General features: G+C 34.9%; 2 protein-coding genes and 1 pseudogene across 2 annotated transcripts in view; 1 reads left to right on the top strand and 2 right to left on the bottom strand.

The window, feature by feature from the left end:
* Nucleotides 1-971: 971 nt before the first annotated feature.
* LOC110443040 lies at nucleotides 972-7,854 on the bottom strand (annotated as a pseudogene).
* Nucleotides 7,855-12,787: 4,933 nt separating this feature from the next.
* Nucleotides 12,788-16,628, top strand: part of LOC110443034 (perlucin-like protein) — a 7,388-nt gene continuing 3,547 nt past the window's right edge. The window contains exons 1-2 of the mRNA XM_021486983.1: nucleotides 12,788-12,895; nucleotides 15,778-15,875. Of these exons, the coding sequence (XP_021342658.1) occupies nucleotides 12,844-12,895; nucleotides 15,778-15,875 (150 nt within the window). The 5' untranslated portion in view covers nucleotides 12,788-12,843. The remainder of the gene's footprint in view (nucleotides 12,896-15,777; nucleotides 15,876-16,628) is intronic.
* Nucleotides 15,890-16,628, bottom strand: part of LOC110443033 (putative uncharacterized protein DDB_G0282133) — a 2,615-nt gene continuing 1,876 nt past the window's right edge. The window contains exon 2 of the mRNA XM_021486982.1: nucleotides 15,890-16,601. Within this exon, the coding sequence (XP_021342657.1) occupies nucleotides 16,068-16,601 (534 nt within the window). The 3' untranslated portion in view covers nucleotides 15,890-16,067. The remainder of the gene's footprint in view (nucleotides 16,602-16,628) is intronic.

Below are 16,628 nucleotides of genomic sequence, written 5' to 3' on the forward strand. Positions count from 1 at the left end.
TGGGCTTCAAATACGAAGAAGGAAGCACTTTTGTTTTGGAAATTTAGTATGTCAATGCGGACGGCCATAGAAGGTAATTTTTATTTAAACATATTGCCATTTCGTCCACTTCCGATTCATCGATGGTGTTAAAACGCATTGTATAAAACTTAAAACATACAACAAGTAAAAGAGCTGTATGTTGAATTGTTCATTTGTACACATATAAAAGCTGTCTACTTAAACTAATGCTCGGATACATTAACCTGTGTTACAGTCTCTTCATGAACAGAACATATCGAACGCGTAGCTATGATAGGTACATGTACATCCTCGATATTCCAGGGGTTACGCTCAATTTTGCTCTCTCACACCTGGAATATATTAAAGCAAAACAGAAGGCTCAGTGGAAGTTTTGTGAATGAGACAAAAAGACAAGTTAGTTTGAGCCTTTTTCTGTACATCAAAATAATCTCGTAGTCGCGTAACGGTAAAATTGACGGGATTTGAACTCGGGGTTGTTCCTCTGTAACCTTTAAAGGACAGGGATCAGCCTAGCGATCGGTCAGTTGTTTTCCTGAGACCAATCAATTATTTAATTCTGCTATGACATACTCCAGGGGACCAGAGATCAGAAGTGATTGTAAACCCTGGAGTATCGAGGATGTAATAGGTACGTATACGTAGTACGTCGCCCATTGTAACAATTCGCCTGAAGGATGTTTTCCTGTATTGATGTTCAAAATGATATAGACATTCGCCACGTTGTATTTCGTACGCTATTTTCAAGTGATATTAACTATAATAGTGACTTGACTTATTTTCTTCTATGAACATGAATTACATAATATATTTCCATATTTAGACCGTACAGTGGCGTTGACTATACAGTGCTTTCACTAGATTTTGCAGTATTTGGAAAAAATGTTGTTATTACTATTGGTAGCAGAAAATAACAACAAACAACATGTTTTGATTATAGATTGAGTATATTACATGGTTTCTTTCAATGGCAGCTGTAATGGTAACTGTGTCAAGGGTTATGCGGCATACTATATGTATGTATACATAATATTCGTGCTTTTGAATAGTTTGTCTAACTCAACCGACACAAGCAACTGTTACTTAACTCGGGACAGCCTCCCAGACAGTGATGATAGCAATACTCATCGGCAAATAGCAAGTTCCTTAAGGGACATATGCCTTCACACGTCATATCCGGAACACAGTCGCACGTACAAAAGGCCGAATTGCAGGCGTGATTGTGGCAGAGAGTGTTACAACACTCGTCAAATACTCCCTCAACCCGGCAACGCGTCCTGTAACCAGCCAGACACGAGCTACTACCTGGCAACAGTGTCGTGATTGGTGATGAGATGGAAGTGGATTCTGGACTTAGCGGTGCAGTTGTCTGTGCTGGGGTTGTTGGTTCCGCAGTTGTAGTCGTCTGTTTGGGTGGTGGTCCGGAAGTTGGACCTCCAGTACCGGATATGCTAACGTCTGCACAGTTAATGAAGGTTTCCTGGTCACCACATCCGAGACACCCTTCTCCAGTTATTTCATCCACGCCCCAATTGTTACCTGCCAACACGAGATGGAAATTGTAATTGTTTCATTTTAACAGCATGTCGATTGGTGTCTGTTGATATCTGAATTCCGTGAAAAGATTTTAATTGTGACGTCATGTTATTCATTATATAATATAATTCATAAGAAAAATATTAAAGGATATCTTTTTTTGTAATTTAATCACCAAATAAGACAAATTTTGATTAAGTTTGCATATCCTATGTCGTAAATAACGACCTTTCATATATAACCATCTCACCTGCTTTATAGTGCCACTGAAGGACGCATTGATCACACGTCATATCCGGCGGCAACTGAAGCTTGAGATGGTAAAACCCGGTATATAGTTGTAATCGGCCATTTTAAATCCCCGTTTGTAAATTTCAGAACATGCTTATCCAAACAGTCCTGAGTTACTGGTGTTGTTACGTCATTGTTGGCACATATTTTGAACTCGAAGAACCCCATGTGTGAAGTTGTGAGATCAATAGTGATATCGATTATCTGCCCTTTTTCGTAGTTCCGGACGATGAACCCAGTTGCGTATTTGCCGCCAGCCTCGTTTTCACGCTCCCCGTTATATGGGTCACCACACGTACCACATTTCCCGCCATTACTCACCATTGTCTGGAGAAGAGAGATTCAACAATGATGACATGTTCTCAATTTGTAATGAAATGAATGATTGAAAATGTAAAAACGTATAAGATATTTTTTAATGAAAAACACTCATTTTTGTTTACCAATGTTTGCAGATCTAACGCTTGAAAAAGTTTGTAAAAGTTGATCATGATTTTCTGAATGTTACAAAAACCTGATAAAAATCAGACCTGGAGTTAATTTGAACCTCAGAAGAGCAAATGTTAACTGCTTAAGGGACAAATAGACTTAATTTAAGTACTCTAGTTTGCTGTATTTCGTGCTAGAGAGAGATGAACATTAATGTGACAGACTGACATTGTAACAGTATGTTACGACAGCATTGTCCATGATACGTATTACCGTCACGGAATAAACCAACTCATGAATTTAAACCTCAGTTTCCACAAAGGATTACATATGTTTACAAATGCGTTCAGTACCTATATAAAACAGACTTAGAGGGCTTTTACTTTCAAAAGAATCGTGATATGTAACATAGATATAGATTCGATAAGTTCCGAATAAATAACTTCAGATATATGAATACAATATAATTCCTGCCTGAAAGGGTGTTCACGATGTTATTGTACATGTAAATAAAAAAATATTTCATACACCTGATTAGAGATGTATAGATATAAGGAATTAACAGTTGGTTTTATTACATACATAGCAAGCAAAAAAGGATGTTTTTATTTAACCTCTTGTTCTACTTAAACCTACATGTATGAAGCTCACGGTCAAAATGTTCCGCTGAACTTACGATGAATGCGACTTGCAACTCTGTCAAATATTGATTTCATTTGTATGTTAATTTTATTTATGTTAATTTTATTTGTATGTTAATATCGTTTGTATGTTGATTTCATTTGTATGTTAATTTCATTTGTATGTTGATTTCAGTTGTATGTTAATTTCATTTGTATGTTAATTTCATTGGTATGTTGATTTCAATTGTATGTTAATTTCATTTGTATGTTCATTTCATGTGTATGTTGATTTAATGTGTATGTTGATTTCATTGGTATGTTAATTTCATTTTTATGTTGATTTCATTTGTATGTTGATTTCATGTGTATGTTAATTTCATTTGTATGTTGATTTTATTTGTATGTTACTTTCATTTGTATGTTGATTTCATTTGTATGTTAATTTCATTTGTATGTTGATTTCATTTGTAAGTTGATTTCATTTGTATGTTACTTTCATTTTTATGTTGATTTCATTTGTATGGTGTTTTTTTATGTTAAATTTATTTGTATGTTAATTTCGTTTGTTTGTTGATTTCATTTGTATGTTAATTTCATTTGTATGTTAATTTCATTTCATTTGTATGTTAATTTCATTTGTATGTTAATTTTATTTGTATGTTAAATTTATTTGTATGTTAATTTCGTTTGTATGTTGATTTCATTTGCATTTTAATTTCATTTGTATGTTAATTTCAATTATATGTTAATTTCATTTGTATGTTCATTTCATGTGTATGTTGATTTAATGTGTATGTTGATTTCATTGGTATGCTAATTTCATTTGTATGTTGATTTCATTTGTATGTTGATTTCATGTGTATGTTAATTTCATTTGTATGTTGATTTTATTTGTATGTTACTTTCATTTGTATGTTGATTTCATTTGTATGTTAATTTCATTTGTATGTTGATTTCATTTGTATGTTGATTTCATTTGTATGTTATTTTCATTTTTATGTTGATTTCATTTGTATGTTTATTTCATTTGTATGTTGATTTCATTTGTATGTTAATTTCTTTTGAAATAAACATCTTGTACTAAAAAAAAGAAAAGAAGTACATCATCCATTGGACTACTGCTAGATTTGTCTAAGTGGATACATGTTAGTCGATGCCCTAGTTATCACCACAGCACACCAAAGTTTTAAGGTAAATATCATACTTGGGTACAAATTCTAATTCAAATTGACTTTTGCCAAACGTAGAGCAATGGATGAAGCACCAATCATATAAGTTATTAACGCCTTTTCCTAAAATACATTTACACCGTATATATTGTTACGAGAAAAAGCAAAATGATTTAATAAAATACTATTTTATGTCAAAGTCTATGCTGAATGAATACTGCATTTCTAAATGTACGTAATAAACATTTTCACATGGATATCTACAATGATAAGTTGCTCTATAAACAATACTTGCTCTGGAAAAACATCTGAGCTATATATGCAACATATTCAATTTACAATTTATCAGCCTTATAAACAGATAAGTGAAGGTGACGTCAAGTTTGGTGCTAGTATAGTGATTGTACTGAACTTTCTGCTGAAACTATCAGATATGGCAAAAGAGAGTCTAAATTGTAGTAACTTGCATAGTTATCATTTCTTACAGAGTAATGGATACTTTCTCCAATAAAGGCAACAGACGAGGAGTTTTTTTTGTTACACATTTTATCTAAGTATAACAGATTTTGTTCGGTTATAGGTTAGCTTCTAGATTTGTTTTATAACACGACTCATGAATACAGGCATTTGACTGAAGTACTGTTTTTATAGAACAGTTTCTCTTTGCTCTAACTTATCAGATTCAAATTTATCATAACTGTGTCTTGGAATCATATTTTTAAAACTGGTAACTTCGACTTTACTTTTCTCTTTATAGAAGTAGAAGTGTAATCTCAAAGACACGTTAGCACTTGAATACAAATTACACCTACATTGTGAGGATAATCAATGAAATTGAAGATTTTACCATTATCATACACTTTGTCCCCATAATTTGAATTAAATATCCTATAATAAATAACCAATCCCTGTTAGTATTAACGTCTCCATAGATCTATTCTATTCACCAAGTATTTATGTCTCCAGAGCTCTATTCTATTCACCAAGTATTTACGTCTCCAGAGCTCTATTCAATTCTACAAGTATTTACGTCTCCAGAGCTTTATTCTATTCAACATTTCTCGAATTAAGATGACGAGACGTTGGTGACATTAAAAGTGATTTATCATCTGTAAAACAAGAAAGGCTGATTTAATATACATGGTTCAATAACTTATCCCTAAAGAATCCCTGCTTAAAATAAGACTACATACTAGGAATTATAAATACAATCTAACTATATACGCAAACGTATGAAATTCCATAGAATTTTAATTTCAATATCAAACACGTTCGAATGCTTTACTCGCAAACAAAAAATACATTTATATAATATTGTGTTCTTTCAACGCCAAATTATCAACTTGTCGGATGACTATAGCTGTAAAACAACGCTTTGATGTATAAAATAAAGGTAAAAGTGCTTTAAAATTGCTTATTCAAAAACCTTACCATCAGTCGACAGTAAAGAAATTGCCTATAGAAATATGACAAATGTGTGTCACTTGGGACAAACTTCTGTCAATAATAACATATCTAGAGGGATACAATCTGATTAAAATACAGATGTATATTTATAATCAGATTGAGATTCAATCTCTCAATGTATGGTGGCGATTTCAACCCTGTCAGAGATTTAGCCGAGTCACAATATCTGTAAAACATCAGTTATTTCGGTCAAATTTCTTCTTATTTATCTACTTTATTTAAAATCTACATTGTTTATGGTAGCTAACCATACTTAAGGATACATTATTGGCTAACTGTACATTAATACCTAAGGTAAAACTCTATTGCCAACACTCATAGCCAACAAGAACGCCAACTGGAACAAATGCCAACCCCACATGGACTGGCATCCTGCCTAATTGACGCGCATATAGTATAAACTAACTATTTTTGTTCTCACTTGTGTCCTGGATGATATAGAAAAATCTGGAAGGTTTTAGCCATATTGTACCACATATTATATTATGTACCATTAATTGCCTGCAATCCTTGTGTAACTGGTTAATATGGCACTGTGTGTAGTGACTTTGAAGTGCCCTAAACAAACACTATATCTACCCTGTTAAAATCTCTGATATTCCTGATATTCCAATTAGACTGCTATGTACATATATATAAAGCTGGCTTATTGGTTCAGCCTACCCTTCAGTGTACTACCTAAACTTAATATATTACATCTGCAATTTACATGCATTATATATTAGAAATGTGTGTCTTTCTATATGGCAAGAGTTGTTAAAGGCAATGCCTGTGCCCAATCCTGTTGTTAATTGCAACAGACAAATATATTTGAAATGATATGAGATAACTGTTTCAGACTAATGTACATACCGTCAGTGTAAATTACATTGTGCTGTTTACACACAAACTTACTTATGTATAATGACCAAACCTGGTACAATGTGTTGGTATGCTATCATCATGTTTGACTTTTGTAAAGAGATAATTCAAACTAAAGCAAGCTGCCACTTAATATTTTGTTTACTTTCAGATCGTGTTTTTTGTCAAACATTTTTATTATTTTAAAACTGTGTAACGAAAATCTAGAACCAACTAAAGCGGATTAATAATTGTTCCGACCTATTCATTACTGTCACCTTGTTTTCTTACACCGTCTGGTTTTAGAGCAAATTACACCTGCCAATCACCTGAATTAATCTGTCTAGCAGAAGTTGTTTTTTTCCAAAACCAGACTGGTCACAGTGGTGAAGTTGTTATTAAGGTATTTTGAATAACAGCTAAACAATATTTATTTGAAGGCGGCACGTGCTGAAAACGTGTTTGGGGGTCGTGGTGGTGATGGGGGCTCCCCATGTAAAACACCTTTAGCTCCCTATATTACTTTGGTGGATAGAATCCCCTCATCATAATCAAAGCAATGTAATTGTATACCTTGCTTCACAAAGTGTAAGTTCAGGAGCAAATTAGGAAAATCTAAGTGGTGTACAAGTAAAGGCATTGGTATGTACTAATACAAACAAAATTTGGTGATTTTGTACAGAATGTCCAATATTTCTTAAAGCTGGCACCACGTCATTAACCACTTTTTAAAGGGTTGTCCAGTCGCCTCCAAATAACGAAGAGCTATTCCATTAATTAGTAGTTTTTTGTTTGTAAAAATTAGAAAATACAAGCGTATTCAGGACATAAAAGAGAAACATTTTTTTCGGAGGGTAGGAGTGAATTCGGCGTATTTAGGACTTATACTATCAACCACAGATGTTTGTAGTTACGCTTGGAAGTTCACTACTACATTGTAGTATATGTATTAAATGTATAAATCATATAAATCTTCTATTTTTACCAAAGTCCTAAATGATATTCTTGATCAGAATCCCGTATTCAGCTATTGTACCCGACATCACGTCCTGTATATCGATTGCCTCTTCTGCCATGTTTTCTTCTTTGAGGTGCTGTTTTATATTCCATGAAATTTAATATCTATTATTGATTAATACACAGTCTACGCCTTTCAGTCCGTGCCGAGTACTTATGAGCATTTAATTTGCTCATCCAAATGTATGCCCGTTCTCCAAATAAAGGAAGGATTTGCAAAATAAATCAGAACCACACAATCCCTTTATCATGAAAAGATATCAGGGTTCGATTCCGCGACCTAACACACGGAGTGGAAATATGAAAGTCTGCGCCATAAAGAATGTATAAACTTACCGAAAACCCTCCACAGAACAACTCCATGTCGTTATAGTTGGATAGAAAGCGGTCATCCCATGGGTAAAAACGCCACACTGAGGACCGCCCGGGGGGCTCAAGCATTCGCCCGTGTCCCCACACCGTCTGACAGAGAGCTAGCAGTCAAAGAACCCCCTTCATCATGTTTTTACAATATGTGTATATTTAGGAAATTGCCTGACTTTTATAGGTTTAAGCAAGATAGAATCGATAGGCCATTTCTGATTTCAGATGTTGAAATTAAATAGAAGATTAAAATCGTGTATTTTAATGTTGTACGTGGAATCGTTTCTATTGTACATATGGTACTCTTAGCCAGCACATTGTCAGGCCTTGGGTATGGACTTGTCCGTAAACACACGAGGATGTTTATATTTAGTATAAGTTTAACAGATACATTGTAATAATTATAATAAGTTGTAAAGCTGGCCTAGTGTACGCGGAAATGTTCACATTGCACCTGTTGTTGCCAGGAGCCCCCAGGTTTGTTTCGCAATAATACGCATCCCACGTGGATTTATTGTTTAATCGGGAAGATAAATCGCTGAAGGCGATGAGGACGACGACGAGCGACAGGCTTATGTCGGATACATGTTAAATAATTATCAATTGATGACGTCACTAATGGTATTGCTGTGGGTAGATAGTCGTAAACGTGTTTTGCACCTGAACTCTTTTCATAACTATGTAACCTCTTTTAACTGGGAATACTCAATAATTAGATATCACACCGGAATTGGATGGTCTACTTAGCGGCTGTTATTTGGTAATGTAATTGAAAAGGATATGAGCAGATAAATGGCGTTTAAAAAAAAAAACATCAAACAACGTCCCTCTTTAACGGTTAATTGTAATGGAACGCTCGTGACGTCACATTTTCAGAACCAAAAGACAACAGTGAAAATGGCCATCGATGAAGGCCGTTTTGTTGTAAAGAGGAGTTACAGCAGATTTTGGACGCTAAACGTAAACGTAGCTTAAATACAAAAGCTGTTATAAAGACTGCAGTGAATTCACTTCAATCTTATTTAACAGAACGGAATGACGGAAGCGTTGACGATTAATTAGGGTCAAGAAGGTTCAGAGGAGTTGAACGCGTGTCCATACAAGTTTTAAGCAGTATGTACATCATGTGTAAAATGAAAGTGAAGACCTAGCATATGTGCATATTAAATATCCTCATAGAGTATTACATGTAAAAAACAACTGATAGAATAGTAGAAAACATTTCTTTCTTCATCACATTACAATTAAATCAATATTGCGATACATTATAATTTACAATTGTATATTTACACATTTAAAAGCGACCGCCTCCGTCTCACCTTAGAATAAAAGGTTTTAGAAGGCGAAAATTGAAGCGCATTATCCTGCAATAAATAAAACAACTTTTCAGTTGAAGTAAGTTCATTAAAATAACTAAAGGAGTTCACTTCGTTTTTAGATAGATCATATCTTATATCACTATACACAGGACAGTCACAAAGGAAATGAAACTCATCTTCCACTGTGTTTAAGCAGAAAGAGCATTTCCTTTGCTCTACTGGCAAGTTACTGTAGCGTCCAGTTTCCAACATTAAGGGGAGACGACCGAGTCTGAGTTAAGCGAGGTGGCTCCGATAGTGACGTGTATAAGTGACGTCATATAATGTTCCGTTATCTTGTCTTTTTTATATCTTCTGTATGTTCTTAGTTTGCTGCTTGCAATACTGTCGTTGCATGATTTCGAGAACCAAAAAGTTTCGTCATTCCCGTTAATGGAACCGGTAATTATACGTAGTTTGGTTTTAACAGATACGCAAGTGTTAAGTATATTTAATACCTTAAGTTTGTTTTCTAAATTGCGGACACGCCCTTCCCACGAGTTCCTTCTCCTAGATGACCACCTGATATACACCTTATGTAGATCAATATCTGTATCCGCATTTTGTCGTCTACAGTAAAGTCTAAAAACTTCTTTGTGTTGTTTTGCCCGACAAGATGACCATCCAAAATCTCCAAGGACACCAGTATTGGAAGTATATTTATTCACTCCAAGATACACTTTCATTGCTCGGTTTTGAATGTTGTTGCTCCCTCCATACGTGTACATATATCGTCCATGTAGTATGTCGCCAGCCCAGTGTTCTCGCACCTGTTGTCATTAAAGCTCCTTTGCCCATATGTAACATGTTAAAAGGCCTAAATTACACATTTCTTTTATGAAACGAGCTTTAGCGAGATTGCTTAAAGTTGATTAAACGGCATTCAATTTTTTTAAACGAGTTTTAGCGGGGTCAATAAAAGTTGAATAAACAACATTAGCGGCGGATTTTTAATAATACATCCAGCTTTATAATGGCACATACATAACGGGACCGGGTTGTATAATGGAATACATAGCAGGTTTGTCTTCTGGTTGATATCACACACATACAGTGTACGTATTGAAAATAGATTATAACACGTCATAGCAGCCTGCGTGTATATGATAAATTGGGGTTATTTCATTGTGAAACATTGTGATTTGCATTTTGATGAGTACGCACATTACATTTGAGTTTAGTTAATGTACCGTACATTTTTGTATAATATATCATTTATTTCCTGTAAGATTCAATGTCCGCATGTACACCTTGATTAACTTGCATTACGTTTTCAATTAACTACGCCTTTAAGACTCGTGGAAACCGTCAAACAATGAATGTAGTACTGATGTTAGTTAATAGTGGGAGAAGAGTTTCATTCTGGTATATTACAAGAGATTAAAACTCGTATGTAATGAATATATACTTTATCTATTTTACAACAATTATGAAACAAGCTAGGTATATATACTTATACCAATCACTCGTGTTAGCCCGGACGTTAGCGAATAGGGGGTCTTAATGTGGGAACAAACCGGAGTATCCGCAGAAAACCAACGTGGACGGGCAGGTGACCACATACCTTTTCAATCGAACCCCTGGCGTCTTGATGAAGGGCGAGTGCGCTATCCACTGCGCCACCAGGCCACCCAAGATTCGTTAGACTCGTATACCGTATTGCAATGTTGGTCTACCAATATCGTATACATATACAATAGTATTACCCCATACACAATTATTTGTCATGATTGATTCTGCTTAGAAAATGTCTAAGAAAACACGAAAATATATCAACAGAAATTACAAACGTTGAGAATGCCTTGTCCTATCATTCAACGACCCATTTAGATGTATAAACCACATGTAACTGGCATTACATTAAAGACATAAACGGTCCTGTATATTATTATTCCAAAATCCAATGATTTAGAAGAAATGCAATGCCGGTCGATCCTTTCACAGAATGTGATTTAAAGACAAATCAGAGCATGGTCACGACTTTGTTTCATTTCCCTACATATTTATATGCTGCTACAATATATCATTAAAAGTAAATTTTGTATCAGTAAAGATAAAGTCGAGTGGTTATGGTTTGGGTGTGATAGAGTTTCGTTTCTTTTAATAAACATGCAGGGGGAAGGAATGGATATTTAGTGTAAATCAAATATTGCGGTAACAAGACCGGTTAGCATTATTGAAAACATTATTGACTGTATAATACGGAAGAACATCTATGTGCATGATACTGAATCAAATTATATATTATTTGGGATTTGTTATAACACCTAAAAGTCTGTGTATTTTTTATTATAAAATCTTAATCTTTTTCGACAGACAGGAATGTGTATATACAGTAACAGATGATATGAATGCAAAGCTGGTATGTTTAAGACTGTCTTATTAATGTTATAAAAACATAAATATTGCAAAACTGATTCAGGAATACCTAAAGATCGCACTTCAGGGCCCTCATTCATGAAACTATTATCATACTTTATCTTCCGGCGATAACTTCGATAACTTTTCGAGAGATTTAAAATCGTTTTTTAATTTAATCCTCTTTATTTCATATAGACATCGAATCAAATTCCATGCTCTTGCAATCGACTCGAACCGTTTTTTCATGAGTTACGTTTAAATAAATCGTTCATGTCCTGTTTTTTGTATAAAAAACTTGCCACCTTTTTGGTTCATTGTCGTAATTATGCTACGTGTCGCAACAGTAAAATCAGTAAAACCAGTAAAACCAGTACTTTTGTGGGATGTTGAAATGACAATTAGTAGATTCATTTTCTTATAATCTACTGGATTAAATTAAATTTGTTATTGATAATGATTTGTAACATGTCCTGTTGGATGCCTTCCTGTTCTAACAGTGCCATGTAAGGTACATTTTTTCTAAGGAGGAAATACAAATATCAGTGTACAATTTATATGCATTTGTCCTTAATTGTTTTCTCTTATAATTAGATTTCATATATGAGTTTTCAGCCATTTACAATGTTGACGTCAGGGGAACAACAGTACTTGGAGAGTATTTGGTCCGACCCCAAACATGCTGGGTCATTTACTGGTCCATACAAGTTATATCAGCTCGTTAAAAAGGAAGGGAAGTTTAAAATAGGCCTGACACGTGTCAGAGAGTTTTTGTCAGGTCAAGATGCCTATTCTCTACAAAGGACAGTCAAACGGACCTTTAAACGTAGACGGTTTTTTTAAAACGCCATTTATCTGCTCATATCCTTTTGAATTACTAAATAACAGCCGCTAAATAGACCATCCAATTCCGGTGTGATATCTAATTATTTAGTATTCCCAGTTAAAAGAGGTTAAATAGTTATGGAAAGAGTTCAGGTGCAAAACACGTTTACGACTATCTACCCACAGCAATACCATTAGTGACGTCATCAATTGATAATTATTTAACGTGTATCCGACATAGGCCTGCCGCTCGTCGTCGTCCTCATCGATTTCAGCGTTTTATCTTCCCGATTGAACAATAAATCTACGTGGGATGCGTATTATTGCGAACCAAACCTGGGGGCTCCTGGCAACAACAGGTGTAATGTGACCAGTCACAAGTAAACATAATCACGGATTGAGGAGATAACATATGGTTTACATACATCGATACATTTTTGTGTTTTTAATGCTCTCACCAGATGTGACTACGTAACCCCTACCTATAAAACAGGTGCCCGTCTTCTCCTCACCCATTCCTCTTGGTAACCACTGACTACATCGAAGATGAATGTCCTGTTGATGTCCCTGGTGTTTAGTGCCATCATGGTCACAGAAGGTATGTTTCAGTACATAGAGAAAACAAATTGGATAATCTGTATTTCTTTTTTTTATAAGTTTATCTTTTTACATGTATTGTCATTTTTATCAAAGAGCCAAAGTCAAGAACCGTTTTATATTTTCAGATGTTTTATATTTAATGATAATCTTTCAAAAATTTCAAATAACTAATCGTTTATCGTATTTATTAAGTTTGATAAAGTGCTAACTTTAACCACAAATTGGACCTGTTTGTATAGTGGTCGACGTTATTGTCTATGTGAATATGGTGTAGGCGGGCAAGGTATTTCTCCTCGAAAAAGACTTCGTGAAACCTTCGATCTCGTTTATATAAAGACTTTGTCGAAATCAAGTTAGCAGCTACCTTTTTCCGGTTAGTATCCCACGTTGGACAACGCTCGGCAGCGCGATACATACCAAGGACCGGCAATGCGGTGCTCGGTCATGATCACTTGATGATCAGCGTTTGAACCTTTGCGCCATATTTATAGAAAATGTATTACAATGTATACATTTTCTCATATATATATATATAGAATCTTACATCAGTTTTCATTTCATATGAGATTTATGAAACGAGTCTAAGACTTTTTTCAATTTAGCGAGCCTCTGGCGAGCTAAAATGAAAAATTTATGACGAGTTTCATAAATGAATACGAGTATAAGATCCTTTTCATCACATAATCAAGATGAGTTGCATTTATTCGTGTAAAACGACAATTTCCATACAACAATGAAATGAAAAAAGCCGCCGTTTTGACTCCAGCGCGTAAGTTTGTGACGTCATGTACTTGTCCTAGGCGCGACGTCACAATTGAAACAATTGAAACTTAAAACTAATTAGAGGGCTACTAGGTCATATTGCATGGGTTATTACGCAAAAAAAGACATGGGTATATTCACTGGATAACACAGTACATTGTGTGATAAAATGATATCTTGAATAATCATCTAAATATCCATTTTTTTTCAAACACCCAAGCAGCGCGAGGTGCCGCCGGGGTTTGATCTGTAAACACTTCTAGAACTTAAATTACGTGTGTAAAAGCCTTCTGGGAAATTGAGGCCGCATACTGTCTACAAAAAATATGATGGTAAACCCTATGGTATCAGTATTTATTACACTTTACTAGTGAAATATCATGAATTCTCCATATCTTCAATGCAGTGAAAATAAACGAAATAGTATATCTTCCCAATTGAAGACGTCACTCCAAGTAGTGACCAATAATCCGAACGGTATATTCTATTCTCTGCGGAGTTTTTCAGTTTCAGGTTTAGATGAAATGACGGCAGAAAAGTGGTTGTGTTGTCTACCATTGCAAAATACATTATTGTTCTTACATAACTACACTATAAAATATAATTTTTGTCTGGAAATTTTACCAAATTGTAGCAGCAAATGGCAAATTTGCAGTAAAAGTCCATTCAAAATGGTTCTCTGATTTGCTGTCAAGCATGATATCATCAGAACTTGGCGTCAAAAACTACGCTACACATTCCCGCGTTTTTCTAATGTAGCAATATTTGCGTGGTGTGACGGAAAAAAGGGGAGAAATAGACAATTTCATGGTTGTACCGTTCAATACGATATATGTATTTCACTTGTTTAAAACGAAAATATGTGTTAACAACAACAAAAAACAGCGCTGTGACGAAATGTGTCTACGTACCATTCTCGTGACGTAATATCTATTATCCAAAGGGGCGGGGGACTAGATTGACGCTTTAACCTAGAAGACGGTTGATGTTTTATCCAAAAATAGTCAAATAGGTACACATTGTCAAAAGTAATATTAGCAAAAGTCGCTGCGATTTTGACAAAAGGTATAAATGATATTTTATGTAAATTATATTATGTCCCGGCTTCTCTTTCTCAGAAGCTTAAGATGACGTTATTATTAAATCGTTGACAGTTATGCCTAAACGTGCGGTTAAAACTGTACATTTGCGTGCTGTAGGACAATTATTGAGTAAAAATAGTTCAAAATAAAAGGGTAGTGAGCGTGAGCAGAATATTCTGAACGACAAAATTAATACATTTATATAATCCTAATTAAATAAATTCGAGTATACAGGATCCGTTCTCTCGTGGTTGTTGGACTGTCAGTACGTCATTTGCATAAACAGATTTGGTGTCCAGCAGCTTTGCTGCATTTTCTTGTTTTGGTTTTTGAGGCTTTGATATCATGTTGGATTTTTTAAATAAAACTATAATATTTATAAAATATTTAGATTTTTGGGTATTTTGAAAATTTAAATAGGTGTTATACATACGGATCTTTACCAAATTGTACGTTGAATCATTATTAATTAGCGAGATTGCGTGTTTTGGAACGTTAGAGTTTCTATAGGATTTCAGTATCTGCAACTATAAAAGACATGTTCACTGTTCCTGTCATGATTATTGCAGACATTTTGTCTTTGATTAGTCTGGACACAGCAGGTCGGATGCCACACATGGTGCGGAGATCACTGAGCCTTCCGAAGCTTTATTTTTCTGTTTACTGATTCTAGTCCTTATTTCAGCTCTCGTATTATTTGTTTTAGCGTATCACCGATATTTTCAAATGTTCAGTTGTATTTTGTCCTTGTATGTTACTGATATTTTTTAATATTTTAATTGCATTTTGTCCTAGCGTGTCACCGATATATTTCTAATATTTTTCATTGCATTTTGTTTTTGCGTTTCAGTGATATTTCAATATTTTTTATCCATTTTTCTTCTTATACAACGCAATCAGCGAACATCTTGTATCAGAAGTAAAATTGATAAAAACAAAAATTTGAAATGATTTGCATATTTTCTCAAATTACCTATGTCCTCTTTCCACAAAGTATCAAAATTAACATAGGGTGGTCCGATATGTTTTGTTTCAGTGGCTGGCTGGGGCTGTCCGAGGGGATGGGTGCCTTTCAGGAAACATTGCTATTACTTCAGCAAATCAAACGAAAAACAGTCCTGGTTCCAAGCATCGGTAGGTACATTCAAATAGAAGATTCAAGCAAAATAGGATAAATATATTTGATAAAAAAAACCTGAAGATGTCTTAATCTGTCAGTAGCTTATTTCAAATTGTAGTTCATCATGATAACAGACATTACGTACTTTAGCTGTTTTCTACGGTGATTGGCTGGTTCTGTGTGAATGGTATTTATACGCAAGGGTGCTACCTACTTCTTGTCACTAAGTAAATGTCCCGTCCATTGTTGGTGTATGACGTTATTAAGTAAACGTCCCGTCCATTGTTGGTGTATGACGTTACTAAGTATATGTCCCGTCCATTGTTGGTGTATGACGTTACTAAGTAAATGTCCCGTCCATTGTTGGTGTATGACGTCAGTAAGTTAATGTCCCGTCCATTGTTGGTGTATAACGTTATTAAGTAAACGTCCCGTCCATTGTTGGTGTATGACGTCACTAAGTAAATATCCCGTCCATTGTTGGTGTATGACGTTACTAAGTAAACGTCCCGTCCATTGTTGGTGTATGACGTTACTAAGTATATGTCCCGTCCATTGTTGGTGTATGACGTCACTAAGTAAATGTCCCGTCGATTGTTGGTGTATGACGTCACTAAGTACATGTCCCGTCTATTGTTGGTGTATGACGTCACTAAGTATATGTCTCGTCCATTGTTGGTGTATGACGTTACTAAGTAAATGTCCCGTCCATTGTTGGTGTATGACGTTATTAAGTAAACGTCCCGTCCATTGTTGGTGTATGACGT

The sequence above is a fragment of the Mizuhopecten yessoensis genome, unplaced genomic scaffold (assembly GCF_002113885.1).
Source record: "Mizuhopecten yessoensis strain PY_sf001 unplaced genomic scaffold, ASM211388v2 scaffold716321, whole genome shotgun sequence".
Lineage (NCBI taxonomy): Eukaryota > Metazoa > Mollusca > Bivalvia > Pectinida > Pectinidae > Mizuhopecten > Mizuhopecten yessoensis.